We start from the raw sequence: 16,816 nt of genomic DNA, 5'->3' as shown, positions 1-16,816 counted from the left end.
AGGAAAAGAGAGAGGCAAGGTTACTCTGGATGGGGAGAGTGAGTGCTGAGTTTCTCGCTTCTTTAAAGGGATTATCCATCAATCAAATGTTAATAAAAGGTTCCAAAATACACACCTGGAGAGTGCTTACTCACAAACTGACTGACAGATTGGGTTGAAGGCCTACATTAGACAATTACTGAACTGAAGTTATTAATGTTGAAAGATGCTGTCTTAGATAAAGGTCAGTCTTATTTACAGTTCATTACATGCAGTTTTCATCACATTGTGGTAAAACTGTAAAACTGGCTAATATTTTCCTATTACTAATTACTTATTTTTGCACATCGTACATACTTCCATAAGAGGGACAACCAATCCACATGCCTACACATTACAATATAAGCAAATACAACACCATGTCGTTGAATTATGTGCTCGTTTCAGCTTGACCTGCAATATACTTTCAATCAACAAAAGCAATTCAATGTCATGGACAAACAGGAGGAGTGTCGCTCACACATCCTCTGCTTATGAAGACTATTGTCCCATGTTTTTTGTGTCCTAAGTTTTTCCAGTATTGAGCTAAACCACTGCAGCGAGCAGCCACAAAACGTGCTGCGATTTAATCCCTGCGGGTGTTGGTGTGCCGTCAGTGTACGTCTGCTGAAAGTGTTTGTTTACGCCACTGACAGGAATAGATTGCTCTAAGTGTCTGACAACATTATGGAAAGGGTCCCTACAGAGATACATTTTTGTTAAAGAGTGAGATGTGTTTGTTTAACCTGAAACAGCCATTAAATTCCTCTTGCCAAAGCAACCAGACTACGTTCACAAAAACAGTAATTTTATCATTGCCACTTCATTCCAATGCGACAAAAACAAAATGAAACTCAACAAAAATTAGATTTGAATAAATTCTTAATTCACTGAATCAGGAGAGGAGCGAGAGAGGGGGTGGACATCAGAGAAGCAGCAGGGGAAAACAAAAAAGTTGGAACTGGGGCATGTTTAGCACTGTGTCATCACCTTTACTTTCAACAACACTCACTAAATGATAGGAAGTGAGGACATTAATTGCTGAGGTTTTGAAAGTGAAACTTCCAACAACAGTCCAGGGGCTCTGTTGTATTTTGCGTTTCATAATACACAGATGTGGACCTTAACTATGCCATGGGCACTAACACACTCCAATATCATCACAGATGCTGGCTTATGAACTTATGAACGCTATAACAATCTGGATGGTCATTTTCCTCTTAAGTCCAGAGGACACAACATCCATGATTTCCAAAAACAATTTGGAATGTGGACTGATCAGACCAGATGAGTTCAGCACGAGAGAAGTTGGCAGCACACCTGAATATAGGTCTAAAAGGATCAGCAAATTTTCACAATATGTTTTATTTACATTTTTCATGGTGTCCCAACTTTTTTGGAATCTAGTTTATACTAAATCACTGGAATACTCCTCCATGAAAAACTGTGATCATGGTGTAAACAAACCAACTTTGGATGTTGGTAGTTTATCGAATCCAAACAGCAGGCTACAACAGTCATAAGTCAAACAGCCGCAAGAAGTCACTTGTCAGATAAAAGAACATTGGTCTTTCTGTGTGTTTGACCCATTGACCATTGTCGTTGCTTTTCTGGTGAGGACATCCTTAGTTGAGTATGTGTAATAAAAAGTGTAATAGCATGACTATGTTTTGTTTGGCACTGGCGTAGTAAGTCCATAATCTTTTGCATGTGGAAGAAATAAAAAGGTAGATGCCAAAAATAAGGACAATATAGACAAATAGCTGAACAGTGCCTGTTGGCTTTAATGCCAGCTTGGTATGTCAGGGCCCTTTGACATCACACTGGGAATTTCCCATAAAATCCAATCACCTAAACAGTGACAGAGTCTGCATGGCTGTTCACACAGTTTACATATGGATGCTGGCATGTGGCAAATATATGTGCTTCATCGGGGAATATGTGAATGTGAAATTGTCTTTACAGAAATTGTAAAGCAATGTATTGTTTTCTCATAGCCTTTCAAGCAGCTCCGTATTCTACACAATCGTAACAATCACACCAATCCTAGCATGTCAAAACGACCCTAACATAGCTCTGAGCAGTAGGTCCACAGCCACAACAATGAGAAAACATTTCCAAATCCTCTGAAGCCTCCCTCCCTCCTCTGACTTTACCTCTATGTCTCTGTAAGAATGCACACCTTGCTGGCAGATTTCTTTGGTTGTGTCGAGCAGGATAAAGGATGAAAATGTTGAGGGTGAGATTTATCCAGGCTGCAGAGAGGCTGGAGGGAGTGTAGCAGGGAGGAATCATAGCATAAATACACAAGTCAGTGGGGTAATTTCATTCTTCCTGATGTTTTCATTGTACAGCAAGGGGTTTATGTGAGCCACGTCGAGGAATAAAAGTGCAGAGGACTCAAAGGTTAAGTCCATGCAGTACAGACACCTAAGTCAGGATTCATGAAGAACGCATTTCAGGGTAGTTTCCACACTCAGGGTCATTCACTACGTGCAGAGAATTTAATGCTCTTGAGTGTTGTCTGGTCTCAAGTAGAAGTTCCTTCCTCTTGCTGGCTAGATTTTGTGGCAAAAAGCATTTGAATGGATTTTATATAGAGCTGAGTAATTTAACTCACATAGAGTTTAGCCTTTTCACTGGAAGGTGTATACAGTCTATACAGTATATACTTTGTGTATACTGTGGGAAGTTTATTGAACAAACGATTATCAAGAATGTATCATGAAGTAGACCTTTTCTGTCCAACACTTAAAGGAGAACTGAGTGTGTTTCTACGTGTTGTAGAGTACTACTGCATGTGTGGTTCAACTCCAATTCCAAAACAGTTGGGACGCAGCGTAAAACGTAAATAAAACAGAAACAGTACAAAGACAATATGTTTAATGTTTGACCTCATCAACTTCATTGATTTTTGGAAATATCTGCTTTTTCTGATTTTGATGCAGCAACACATTTCAAACAAGACTGGGAAAGTTGTGAAAGGCTCCAAAAACACAGTTTGGATCATTCCACAGGTAAACAGGTTGATTGGTAGTATCATGATTGGGTATGAATGGAGCATTCTGGAAAGGCTCAGTGGTTAACAAGCGAGGATGAAGCGAGGTTCATCTCTTTGTGAAACACAGTTATATAAAGGATGTTACTACACGGGCTCTGGAACACTTCGTAAACCGTTGTCTGTAAACACAGCCTGCTTGCAATGATTTTTATTTACATTTTACACAGTATCCCAACTTTTTGGAAATCTGTTTTGTTTAAAGAGCATCATTTTTCAGCTTGTGGCCGACATCAAGGTTACTGCCATACAGGTGATTAAGCCCAGCCAAAGGATTTTTATCTCAACAATCTGTTTCCATGGACAAAGAGTGAGGACTTCTCAATTAAGGCTTTACACTCTGTGGTGGTGTTTACAGTGGTATTTTCTGACTTCTGGATGATCCCAATGAATGCCACAAACCGAAATGAGTTGGTCTTAGAATGAAGTTGAACAGCTACAATAAGGTGAAGTTGCGCCAGAAATCCACTTTCTGATTGCACACCATCATGGCATTCTCATTTGGTCATTTTTGGGATAGTGAGGTGATCCTCTCTGTCCAACCCCTCAGTCAGGGCAGAGACTACTAACATTTGTCTGAGGGTGTTTTGGCGGTGAGGGAGAGTTGAGGGGAGACAGGGAATAACTTTCCCAGATGTGGCACCAAAGCTAGTTGCTGACAGGCTGTCTCTCGTGTGGGACAGGGCTGACAGAAAGGCTGCGGGCTTCCTGTTTTAGAAGAGCAAACACGTCTGCTGCTTTCACAGAGTGTAGCACTGACTGCATGCCACTAGCTTGAAAAATAAGTTAGTAGGCTACACTTTCGTTGCTAACTAACGTTGAAACTGAACCTACATGGATTCAATAAGAGATTTGAAAGAGTTTGGATTTGATTAGCGTGTTTGGCGCTCACATTCAGATTCTATACAATGTTATTGAACCCCATTCCTCTACACTGTATATTTTACTACAGATAACCTAAGTTGACTCTTCTTTCATTGATTGAAAAATGACGACCTGGAAGAAATAGTGTCGGCTTCATAAAGTAATCGTTTCATCTGATCCTTATCGAGTGGAAACTGGAACTTTGCTGACACTATGTAGACAACCAATAACGTGTCATTTATAGGCAACAGTTGCAATTGAAATCAAAATCACACTATTGGTCAGGAAAATTGCAATTAGATCTATAGCACAGTATTTGTCAGCTCTACTCCACAGAATGTCAACACTGCTTGTTTAAGTTGGTTAAGGTGTTTGTGAGGCCAGTGGCAGGGGCTTCTAGTATGTTGACACTACGGTGAATCCTGTGGTTACTCGTTTAGAGAGGAGCACTGGTTCAATATGTGAACCCTCAGACCATCTATGTTCGCCATCTGGTAGGACATGAACTTCAAATATGACAAGCCCTGAAATGAGACAAGTGTTTGGAAGCCATAGCTAAAAGCAGTTATTTCTCTCTAGTTTCCCCACAAATGTACTGAATACGAAAGCTTGTGAAATTTTGGTGGCTGCCTTTTCCCCTCTGTGTATGTGCCTGTGTCCCATTTTTCTCTCTACCTTTGATGTCTGGCCATTTCTCTGGCATTTACAAACTGCAAGGTGAAATTAAACTGAGCAGAAGAGGTTATTTTGAAACTGGGTCTAGGTCTGCTTCAGTCTGCAAGGCTGCAAAGCCAAGCATCAACACTGTTTTGTGCGCTGGCCTCCCCATTAATATCCCCATTCCGGTGTGTCTGGCTGCGGCCAGAGGCGCAGCCACTCGTGCAGTCTACAGATTCTCTGAAAAATATTGACTTATTCATAGATGCATACTGGCAAGTGTGACGTTGGAGTTCAGCCTTGAATTTATGACAAGCCACAATAACCAACCAAGAGCTGGTGAATTATAGCTGTTGTTGATCTGTCAGATGTATAAGAGTTTGACTACAAGCCATATTTGGTCTAAAAAGCTAAAACTTTCTCTAAATGGTTTGGGCAGCTCATAAATGAAAAGTGTCTCATAAAAATGTCAATACCACAAGCCAATAGGACCTGTCATAGGAGCCCAAGCCTCACATAGCTGAAGGTGTGGGGAAATATGGTGTATTAGGCTTCTGTCTCTAAATACGTATAACACACAGGGAAGTAATAAATAGAAAGTCAGCCTCTGGGTCTCTGACAGTGGTCTAGCCATGCTTTTGTGTGTCAGCAGCCATTTAGCACTGGGTCCTACTTTAAACTGTAACTAGGAGATAATGTGTCCTCTGTGGCAGGGCTGTTGAGTGGCAGAGAGACTTGAATGAGGTGTAGATAACAGGTATTCAGGGGCTCCGCTATAGACAGCCTTCCCCATTCATATCCATCCAGGCACTTGTTGTTTCAGCAAATTGAGGGGTTCTCCCCCAGGTGACACAGTTAGTTTATCCCTTCTTCTCCAGCCTACCGTTCAAACTCCCTGCTGTTGTCTGAAATTGCCTTCAGAAAATGAGACTAATAATTCATTTTCGACAGCCCCAAGCAGCAGGCAATGCTTAAGTCTTTATGTCATTACAGCTCGAGCTGCAATTTGAACAAATCCTGTTACTGCCCACTGCAATCTCCACATTCTCCCCACATCCTCGCAGCATTAGAGCAGATGTGATGTGTATTTTGTGAATGTGTGTGGTATGTGTATATGAGTGATTTTGAAATGATTACTTCCGGGGAGTATCTGACACTTTTCCCTGGATTGTCAGGATTTCTCGCTATAAACAAGTTTGACTTGACAAAACTATGGATAATTAATTATAAAATGAAATCCAAATGTTATTTGTTATTCTTCCATGTTTGCTGATTATGTGGTCATATTTCAGTAAAGCAACAGTTATTTTTTGAGGCAGGAAAACGCATTGCAATGCACACAGAATCATAGCTTCTTAATAGTGCTCCACTACATTGCACTTGTATAACTGTCACGATGGACAGTTAAAAAAGGATCAAAATCAATGTGCTGGAACCGGAAATATCGACGTTTTTGATTCCATGTATTCTTCTTCCTCGTCAGAACCAGACGCCTACATTACCCACAATACAATTTGACTGGCAGCAGTTGGTCCTGGGTGTGTTATTCTAGTAGAGATAAAAATAAGGAGCTGGCTACGGAGGTCCGGTAGGCTTGCTTCTTCCCAACCCCACACCCCGACATTTTTCTTCAACTGATAGTGTTTGAAAATGTGTCCTACATTTTCAGCTGAGGCTGGTCATTTATCAGACTACACACAGCTCCCACTGGAGCCACAAAAGGCTTTATACAACTTTTTTCCCATATGGAGTTGTACTCCCCAACACCTGGCAACACACCTGATGTGTATAATCAGAGTTCCCTTTTAAGGGTTTTACATGTGAGTGGTTAAATTGGAGCTTTTGATCATATTCATACAGTAGTGCTGATATTACTGCATGGACCTGCAGGTAAATCTGTCACATGCACGCACTCTGGCAGATTGTTTCACTGGGTTGAAGAACAGGAGCATCTGAGCAAAGTTCTGAGGTTGATGCTCCACCTGCAGAGAGCCACTCTGCAATCTGTCCCAGTGCTCTGCTTCCAGATGGAGGTCTGCTTATCTGACTGAACCACTTGTTGAACTGTGTTCATAGTTAATTTGCAGGTGTTGCTCTGCACTTCATTCACTGCTCTAAAACATACAACTGAACTGTAAAGCGATGTCTTAAAACTGTGATCTCAATCCTGGCTATTCAACCCTGGTAATAATATGGAGCACAAGAATCTGTTTTCCCCTGCCTTCTTCTTTTATAACCATGCTAGCAGCATGGCTCTAGGGATAGCAGTGTTGTGCTGACAATGATTTTGCTCATCGCTTTGGTCCAGACAGAAATATCTCAATAAGCAAAGATATCCAGTGAATGAAGCCTCCTGATGATTGTCTCTCAAACAGGAATTTCAGACACTGATAAACCTCCACATCTTCGTTTACCATTGCAGATCCTTGAAATCACCCCGACTTCAATATACTTTATACAACATATGTGAAATGTGTGGCTGTCATTGACTTTCCCAGAGCTAATACAACGGGTCAAACTGGTACACTGTTGTCTATGTGATGGTGTTCAAGTGTGATGGACCTCAAGTAGCATAAGGTCGCTAAGACTTGACTTTTTAACCGGAACAGCATTAATGGAAACAAACGAATATCTCAAAGTGAGGAAAATACATCCAAAAATCTTTTTCAAAGCATAATTTTCTACTTGAAATTTTTAATCTTCAAGAACGTCATTAACATACCCAAGTCAAAGTAAGAAGTGGTCTGTAGGGAGACTGACTCACCATGGATGGGGTTGTGTCCAACTGTTAGGGGGATCGGCCTCTCGGGTTGAGACTGGACATGCATCTGTGTGTGCGTGGTGTGTGTGTGGTAGTATTTGGGCTTTATAACATACTGCTGGCTCTGACCTGGGTGCATGGGCATTGGTCGGATCCTGGAGAGAAGAAGAACATAAACAGTGGTCAAATAGCATATACATAAAATACTTTTCGAAAACTAAATGGGAACTTAAACTTCTTAAACAAATGAAAAAATGACAAAGACACATCAAATTGTTGTTTCCAGGCAGATACTAACAGTAACTAGGGTAACAGCAACAAGCCTTCAGTTCTATTCATAATCAGATACTGATTATGGCTCAGTTTACCAAAGAGACAGTCTCCATTAAACTTCTTGTATCCCTTTATTCCTTAAAATGGTCTAAATGTTTTTTCTTTGACAGCTGACAGAAACTAGGTGCTGTCACAATAGTGACTGAGGTACAAAGAACATGCAGCTTGAAAGTTTCATCCTCTCGAGAGCAGCATCTCTCAACTTTCTCAACAAGTTTATACCTTACTTTTATATGGTTAATGAAATGTCATGTATCACTTGATGTCTATTTAGCTCTGCGTTGCAAAGTCATTGACGATCATGGAATACTGGACCTTGAAAGGGTCAGGTCGGTGCCAGGGCTGATTTGTGAAAGGTCATAAATTAATACACTGGCTTTCTGTGAATGGAGTCTGGTGGCTTTGGTGTGAGTGATACAGCAGCTGTTTCTGGTTAAAGAAAAAGGATCTTACTCTCTAACAAACATGTATCTCTGTAGGGATCCTTTCCATAATGTTGTCAGACACTTATCAGAACAATCTGAGCCTGTCAGTGGTGTAAACAAACACTTTTAGTGGATGTAGATTGACGGTGCACACGCAGCCAGAGGAATTACATTGCAGCCCGTTTTGCGGCCGCTGGCTGCTGGAAAATTGGGTCCATAGTGAGATAATACATGATGAGAAATTCTCCCACCTTCTGGGACATTGAAGTCTTCCAGAACATGTTGCTCAGCACTAACTGGAAACTGCATATGTCACCTCATAGACTGAAAATGAAATGTAGTTCAAGCAAAAACAATGACTAATTCAACAACACAGTATAGGGCATTATTGTATCTGTTTATTTTGCAATGTGTAGGTAAGTAGATCTTTTAAAAGATGTGCTGATGTTGAAATGATCTGCAAGCAATATGTCTCTTGTATTGATTTGCCCTCTTATGGACATCATGTGCATAAACACATCTTCAAATGGTTTTTACCCTCTAAGGGATCTTCTGTGGGTTTTTTTCAGAAGGAATAATCAAGTGTCATTTTTTTGCCAATTTTGACAGCCCAGTAGACATACATCAGATACGTAGTACATAGTATTGTACTGAGCCAACCACCAACCTTCTCTGCATGCTGTAAAGCTTGGGTTGTATCATTTTCCTTTAACAACACCATAACTCTTTTCTGTTGTACCTCAGCATCAAAAGTAAAGCAACTGTGAAAGCCCACAGAATGTTCTCAAAAAAGAAAAAGGAATGTTTTCACAATCAGACTCTCACTTTCACCACAAATAACATACCTACTTGAGACTGAAAAATGAAAAGCTTCTACACGTATACTTGTTAAGAGCTCATGCTGACCGTAACAAATTTCAAGCTAAGAAGGCTTCCTGTCCTCACGGAGCAAGATGTGATTCATTTCATGACAATACATATCCACTGTATTCAGCTCAAAAGTTTACTTTATTTGGGTGAATACGAGACCACAAGTTACTTTCCATATGTCTCATCCAACTCATGGTACTCACACTTAAAATAAATAATGCTAAATACCAGGGTTAGACACCATAATATTAACACCAGTGAAACATGATGCAATCCAATTCACTAATCACACAACAAATTCAATCTCTGTGAAACTTAATGTTCCATTTCTGCTGAGACATTAGCTCAATTCTGCAGAACTTCTGCTGTAGTTTGTGGTGTCATCGCACTGACAAAATATCAAACACATTACATCATTGTATCGCAGTGAGTTAAAATCTTCTTTAATGTGGTTTCCTAACTTTCACGGCGGTGTATCATAAATCTTTCATTTCAGCTCCATTAAACACATGGCATAAAACAGAGAGTCAGGGAGTTACCTTTATTCAAGTTGTCTTGGCTGATTTTAAACCAAGGATTTAGACAGCTGAGTGTATGGTTTGCAACTTTGTGAGGCAGTAGGATGCCCTGACAGTGCTCATGTTAAAACAGGGACAGCAGTGGGTGAAGGTTGTGTATTTCTATGCTCTCACTCCCTGGTCTGCAGCTGCTGCTTCCTACAGCGGTGAGTCATCTAGTATTACTGTATTCTCAACTGCAGCACCAAATGTGGCCAAAAGGATTCTGCCATGTTACAGCACAGTAAGACTGAAATAACACCAAATCCTAAAACAATCAATGGCACTGAGCAACCATATCAAGTCTACTTGTAAAATGACTTTAAAAGCCACCATTAACACATCACCAGTACCAGGTGCTGGTGTGACAGGCAGCTGAGCATTGATTATCTGGTTATGTAAATGAATCATTCAAAAATGAACATTACATTAAAGGACAGTAGTCAGCATATAGCGCATCTGAATTTGTCGGGAAGCCCCAAACAGGAGACGAACTGTATGTCACACCCCAGCTACATTAATTGTCAGCCATACAGTCGTCATCCTGCAGGCCCAGACAGAAAATGTATTTTGAATAGGAGTGAAAGAAACTGTGAAACCGGTTTCTGTTCCAGAAGTAAAAAAAAAAAAATATCCCATTCAAAGTCCCACTGGCATTCGTAATAACGGTAACAAAATCCAGTCTTGGAACATAGCCTTACTCAGTGGTATGTTGTGTGTTCCACTCCAATTGTTTCGATAAGTACGATCACATCATCATTATTATTTTTCTGTTTTCTAGAAGCCTTTAACAGAAACAGCATTTCCCATAAACCATTGGAACTTCTGATAGCAACTGCATAGAGGAGTTGATTTTCTCAGAAAGACAGATGAAAGGAATTGTGGTACAGAGGCTAGCCCGGACGTGATGTGGTGACTTCAACTCTCTATTGGACTGCACTGTTAACTGCCATAAATCCAAACTGGCTACAGCCACTGTTGTTAATGAGTCGTAGGAAATTACAAGATTTTAACAGCCTACTTAGAAGTATAGCCGTACAGACAGACTCAACATAGTGTGACTCATTTGGGTCAGTAAGTCTTGTCTGCTTTGATAACAAAATACTCTCCGAAGCTTTCGCTCTCTGCCTGGAGACTGTTTTACACAAAACCCGGACCAAACAGGGTTCATAAAAGGTAGATAGTCATATATATTATAGTTTACTCTTACCCAGGTCCTCACCTCTTTAGAGAGGACAAAGAGTTTGACGCTATCTATTTACAGCTCTTAGAAAATTTCGCTTCAGTCCTGGCTTCATCTGGATGAAAGCAGCCTCCAGACTAACATCATCATTCAAATTCAAATTACCTCCTCCTTGACCAGGCAAGAGGCAAGAATGCCCCTTGTCCCCCCTCTTGTTTGATATAGAACCTTAGCTGTTGGGAACCAGGCCAGTTTTTCAGCCCAATAAAAGATTAAAAAGGACCTCAAGCGCTGGGCATCCCTGTTCATATCACTGGCAGGCAGGATTAACTAAAAAAAAATACTAAACTAAAATTTAAAATGGTAGTCAGGGCAAGAATGTTAAAAGAGTTGAACAAACATATTTCCACATTCATCTGGAACAAGGATTCCTCAGATTTGTAAGGCATTTCCTGCAAAGTGTAAGTCAGAGGGGGGTCTCGGACTGCCCAACTTTTTGTGGCGTAGTGCGAGACCAAGTAAAAGACAAATTAATGCACTTTGTTTGTGCTTCACTGCAGGTTCTGGATCTCCTCCTCGGCAACCAGAGACATGAGAGAGTTGAGTTTGTGCGACCAGTCATTTAGCTTTAGGCCTCTGAAAGTTGATGATGCCAGCCAGCCAATCGACTTTGGCATAGATGGTCTTGTTTATGAATAGTAATCCAGTATGGAAAAACTCTTGTGAGCCGGCCTGTTATGCGCTCCTCTGCCACATACTAGAAAATACCATTCGAATAATCTTGTGGTCAATAGCTCCCTTTGGATATGGTGACAGTTTTCATGCATTTTGAATGCAGACAAACAAACTCATCCATCCTCATAGTCTGCAATACTGTTTTTACGCCTGCCATGCTATACTATACCAAGCATTCCAACTGTGGTTGCAGAAGATACTGAAATGTATTGTGGACCTTTTCCACAAAGGGATATTTGCATCCTTTGAACATGTGGATAGAGCACATTTTGAGATATTTACAAATTTGAGGTTTAACATTACTGAAAACATCTCTAGCCCCAAAAATGTGTCTGGGAATAAGAACTGATGAGACCTTGCAGGACTCCACCATCACACGCCCAGTGGGTCAGGGGTGTAATGGCACACTTAAAACCAAAAGAGCTGAGATACCAGTAGCCAAGGCTCTATTAAAAAATACCACTAGGTATGGCAGCCTTTCCTGGATTATTTTAGCAACTTCCCCTGTGCCAGTTCGACTGAATAAAGCCTTTGTACACCCAGCCCCTTTCCTCCTGTTCCTCACCCCCTCTCTTTATCATTTTTTTAACTTGCTTATTTATTTTTCTTCCCCCAATTATTTCTGTGCTGTCGTTGCTGTCGTTGCTATTATTATTGATTTTACTATTAGTATTATTGATTTTTATCTCTCATGTGCCTTGGGCCATATGATCAGTATTTATGCAAAATCTATATATATATAAGTTGAGATACAAAAATAATTTTGTTCAATTTTTTTTTACTAAAAACTAAAAGTGCTTTCTGATGGCGACACTATTTGATGGCGACACTCTTTCTATACCTCAAATACATCTTTGACAGTTCTGTACTGCAATTTCCTCTTACCCACAACTCATACAATACAGCTTCCTTTGTCACTTTTCGTGTGCACAAATATTTGCAGCATAATGAATGCTTTCAGAGACTAAATGTGTGCACCCTTAACTCCATTTGTGCAATTCATCATTTGTCACCCATCTATAGGACAGCAGGCTTTGTCTTGCCAGGTTGCCAGATGGGACTGTCTGTGTATTACTTTTGTGTGCATAGCAAAAATAGTAGGTCTATTTCAGCCCCCAGATCCTGGCATGGGCTTATGTTAAAAATGGAGGTCAGGATGAATATCTTTGACAGATATATCTGAATGCCTGCAGCCTGCTTGGAGATATATTGTGTTTACATCTTTTATCTTCTCACAGGTGAAACAAAGTTTATAAAACCATCCCTGTTTACTACAGCCTGAAAGCTTCACTCAGACAAACAGGGCATGTGTTATGAATTGAGATCATTTATGCTGACATTAGTGGAGACAAGCAGCTTTTGTCAATTTAGCTCAAGAGATCAATTCCTCACTAATAGATAGAGGTAAAGGCTGTTGACACGAAGAGATTCTCTGGAGTTACCAATGTATAATAATGACTACTGGTCCTCTGTCCTAACCCTAATGCCAGGATCAGACAACACAATTATTTTTGTCTTTGAAGATGGTCACCACATCAGATCTACTGATGACAGTGCCTTGGCATGCGCTGGTCGGGTGACTGGCAAGACTATCTGTGTGACCCTGACTAATCACAGCAAAATTCATTCGCTTACTCCTCGATTACACACAAGTTCAGATGTCATTGGGGAGGCAGGTGTAGCAACTGTCAATGTTACATGCAGCATCAATAGAAATAGTAACAGCAACGGCAAAGGCAATGGAAAATAAAAAATACAAAATATGAAGTTGACTATATATGTTTGTGTTTGTGTGTGTGTGTGTGTGTGTTTCATACAAAAGACAATAAAAATATACTGCAAGTGGAATGGATAAGTTAAGTCCAGTATTTGCTCTATTGCACAGTAGATAAATATATACATGAATCACAGTGGACATATTTATGCATATGTGTAGTATTTAAGGAAAAAAAATATAATATTGCTCAGGTTATAGCCTGTATGAGATAGATGGATGTTTACAGTAGTGCAAAGAAAAACAGTTTGTGTGTGGACACACTGCTACATTATACAATCCCTGAGTTGAATAACCTGACAGCTGTTGGAATGAAGGACCTGTGGTAGCTCCTTCTTACAGGGTGGATGCAGCAGTCTGTTACTGAAGGAGCTGCTGAGGGCCACCACAGTGTCATGCAGGGGGTGGGAGGGGTTGTCCATGATTGATGTCAGCTTGGCAAACATTCTCCTCTCACCTACATCCTCAGTGGTGTCCAGAGGGCAGTCCAGGACAGAGCCAGCTCTCCTGACCAGTTTTTTCGGTCTCTTTCTGTCCCTCTCAGAGCTTCCACAGCCCCAGCAGACCACTGCGTAAAAGACTGCTGATGCAACCACAGAGTCATAGAATGTTTTTAACAGTGTCCTAAATACCCCAAAGGACCTCAGTCTTCCCAGCAGATGGAGACGACTTTGGCCCTTTCTGTACAGGGCATCTGTATTGGTGGTCCAGTCCAGTTTGTTGTTGAGGTGAACACCCTGTATGCCAGTTCACTCCCCTGTGATACACGTCCAACGATGGTTATTTCATCGGAGAATGTCTGGAGGTGGCAGCTGTCCGTGTTATGTCTGAAGTCTGATGTGTAGAGAGTGACGAGAAAACGAGCCCTGTGGAGCCCCAGTGCTGCAAACTACCACATCCGACCCTCTCCAAACCTCTCTGGCATTGTTCCCCCGCAGGGGCTCCTCCAGCTTCCTCCTATAGCTCCCCTTGCCTCTCCTGAGCTCCCTTTTCAGCTCCCTCTGCACCCTCTTCAACTCAGTTCTGTCCCCAGACATAAAAACCCTCTTCTTCTCATTCAATAGGGCTTTCAGTTCAGGACACCCAGGGGTTGTTGCTTGGGAATACCGCAACTTCCTGGTAGGCGCAGTGTTGATTGTTGATGTAGTCCGTGATGCGGGTTGTAAAAATATCAATGCACTGAGGACTGCACTCAACACTTCCCAGTCGGTGGTGTCGAAACAGTCCCTCAGTGCCATACTGGACTCCTCTGACCATGACTTCACATACCAAATGATCAGCTGTTGTTTACTCACCGAGGGTATGTAAGGTAGGTAGCAAATGAACCAGGTTGTGGTAAGATCAGCACAGTGGGGGGAGGGATGAAGAACTGTAAGCATCCTTAGTGTTTTATTGTCTCTGGTGTGGTATTTGACATAGTGGGTGAAGGTGGGGAGAGTTTAGGACAGGGAAGCATGATTGAAATCTCCAAAGATGAGGAGGAAGGCCTGGGGGTGCGATGTCTGCTGCTGTGAGACTACTACAGTGTGTAGGAGCTTGCATGCTGCTGGAGCATCGGACGAGGGGGGGATGTACACAGTTATTTGATGTGTCCTGGGTTACACCATCTGTTGTTCACATACATCGCTATGCACCCACCCTTCCTCTTACCACACTCCGTCACTCACCTGTCCGCTCTCAGAAGTTGAAAATTGTCCAAAGCGACCTGCGTGCCCGACATTCCCACATTAAGAACTGGGAATGATGCTATGACAACAGACAGCTACTCGCCTGGCTGATGAAGTGCCTCTGCTATTTCTCATCAACATTTGTCTCTTTTGACTGAGTCATGGTTCTCCGTAAAGGACACGTCAAACAGGCAGGGGCACTGTTGCCACAGCTCAATGAACTTTTACTCTCTTTCATTGTCCCAACTGACAGCAGCAACCTAAGCGTACATCCTCCTCATCCTCGTCGCCATGGTTACCTGACTGCACTCTGGAGAGAGCACCTTATTGGATCATGTCGTTGTCTGAGCATGTCAAGACAAAAATATTCTGACACGCTAGACTTTTTGCTGGTGGTGTCATGGAGTGTCCCAGACACTGCACAACAGGTAGTTTAGCATGCCACACTACACGGGTATATATTACAATCTGCCATGATGCTGGTAATTGGTTGGCCACAACAAAATTGTGTGAAAATTGGGCTAGACTCTGTGGAGACTGATCCAGGCATAACCCAGGCTGGGCCTTGGTATGGTCCAGTTCTACTACCACAGTTTTCAGGTCTGTGGCGCAATACGATATATCTTGTATCTTATATGTGAGTGGATACAAGCAGACTTGCTTCTCTTAACGCCTCTCTGGGTTTATTTATAAGTTTCTAGCCATATTAGCAGTGTGGCTCTCGGGATGACAACGTTTGTAGGTTGGTCAGTCCACCACTCTGGTTCAGACTCAAATATGTTAACAAATTTTTAACGAATTGCCGTGGAAATATGTTCACACATTCATTATCCTTAGACAATGAATCATCTTAGTAACTGTGATGATCCCCGTCACCTAGAGCACCATGGGTGGGATATTTTTGGTTCAAGTGAATGGATTGCCATTAAATGTGGTACAGACATTCAAGGTCACCAGAGGATGAATGCTCCTGACTTTAGTGATATGGTCAAAAGTGTTACTTTTCCAATGACATATCTCCAAACACTTGTGTTTCCTAGACTATATATCCTCATAACTTTGTCACAACTGACCTTTCCTCTAGCACCACTATTAGGTTGACTTTTTTCGTTCAGTGAAATGTCTCTTCTACCACTGAATGGATTGCCATGAAATTTTGTATGGTTTTTCAAATTTGTCTGAAAAAAAATAGTCAGATTTTGCTTCCTGTAGTCATTCATCCTGTTCATACTGGCCATTAAGCGACCCCCAACTACAATTTCAATGCAAGTATTGAGAGAAAACATCTGCATTTCTCAATCAATGCAAACATGTATTAAAAAGTTTACCTGAAGCTAGTATGAGGCTTCAGCAGTCTGATCTAGCCAAATAAAATGGCTATCTTCCAAAGTTATAGTGTTTTTAGTAAGACATTCTTTCCCTGTGTCCCTCCATTTCTCAACAAGAAACACTGTCCAGGGAGAATTTTGTAGTAAACTTTGGACCATATTCACCTGATTTGTCTCGCTCAGACTGCTGATGCCACATATCAACTTTTCATATGCATTTCAAAATGTATTTGTACACAGAATGGTGGATTTTGTCCTTCTTCACTTACATTTAAATTGCAGTGAGACATGCTTTTTAATGACCAGAATGAACAGAAGAAATGATTACAGCATATGATTTTGATTATGAGCAATTTGGCAGGCTGATGTTGAATTAAGCTCAAAGCATCCCAGTTACTACTATTTGCAAAAACTACATATGGGGAGCATGTACAAGGAGCATGTACATCCACAGATAGGAGATGATAAACATGGAGGAAGAGCCATTTGTCAACTGGGCATATTTTCACCCCATTCATATGACAGGCCCCCAGCCACGGTATAAATAAACAGAAAGTGATAGCTTTGTAAATAGCTTGGCTATGAC

General features: G+C 41.3%; 1 protein-coding gene across 4 annotated transcripts in view; it reads right to left on the bottom strand.

Moving 5' to 3' along the window:
* ltbp1 (latent transforming growth factor beta binding protein 1) overlaps positions 1-16,816 on the bottom strand; it is a 139,096-nt gene that overhangs the window by 74,368 nt on the left and 47,912 nt on the right. For all 4 annotated transcript variants that reach the window (XM_041948233.1, XM_041948234.1, XM_041948235.1 and 1 more), the window contains exon 4: positions 7,362-7,513. In XM_041948233.1, coding sequence (XP_041804167.1) covers positions 7,362-7,513 — 152 coding nt within the window. The remainder of the gene's footprint in view (positions 1-7,361; positions 7,514-16,816) is intronic.

This window comes from Chelmon rostratus, chromosome 11 (assembly GCF_017976325.1).
Source record: "Chelmon rostratus isolate fCheRos1 chromosome 11, fCheRos1.pri, whole genome shotgun sequence".
Classification (NCBI taxonomy): domain Eukaryota; kingdom Metazoa; phylum Chordata; class Actinopteri; order Chaetodontiformes; family Chaetodontidae; genus Chelmon; species Chelmon rostratus.
The sequence above is the reverse complement of the archived record's forward strand: the minus strand, read 5'-3'. Positions and strand labels throughout refer to the sequence as shown.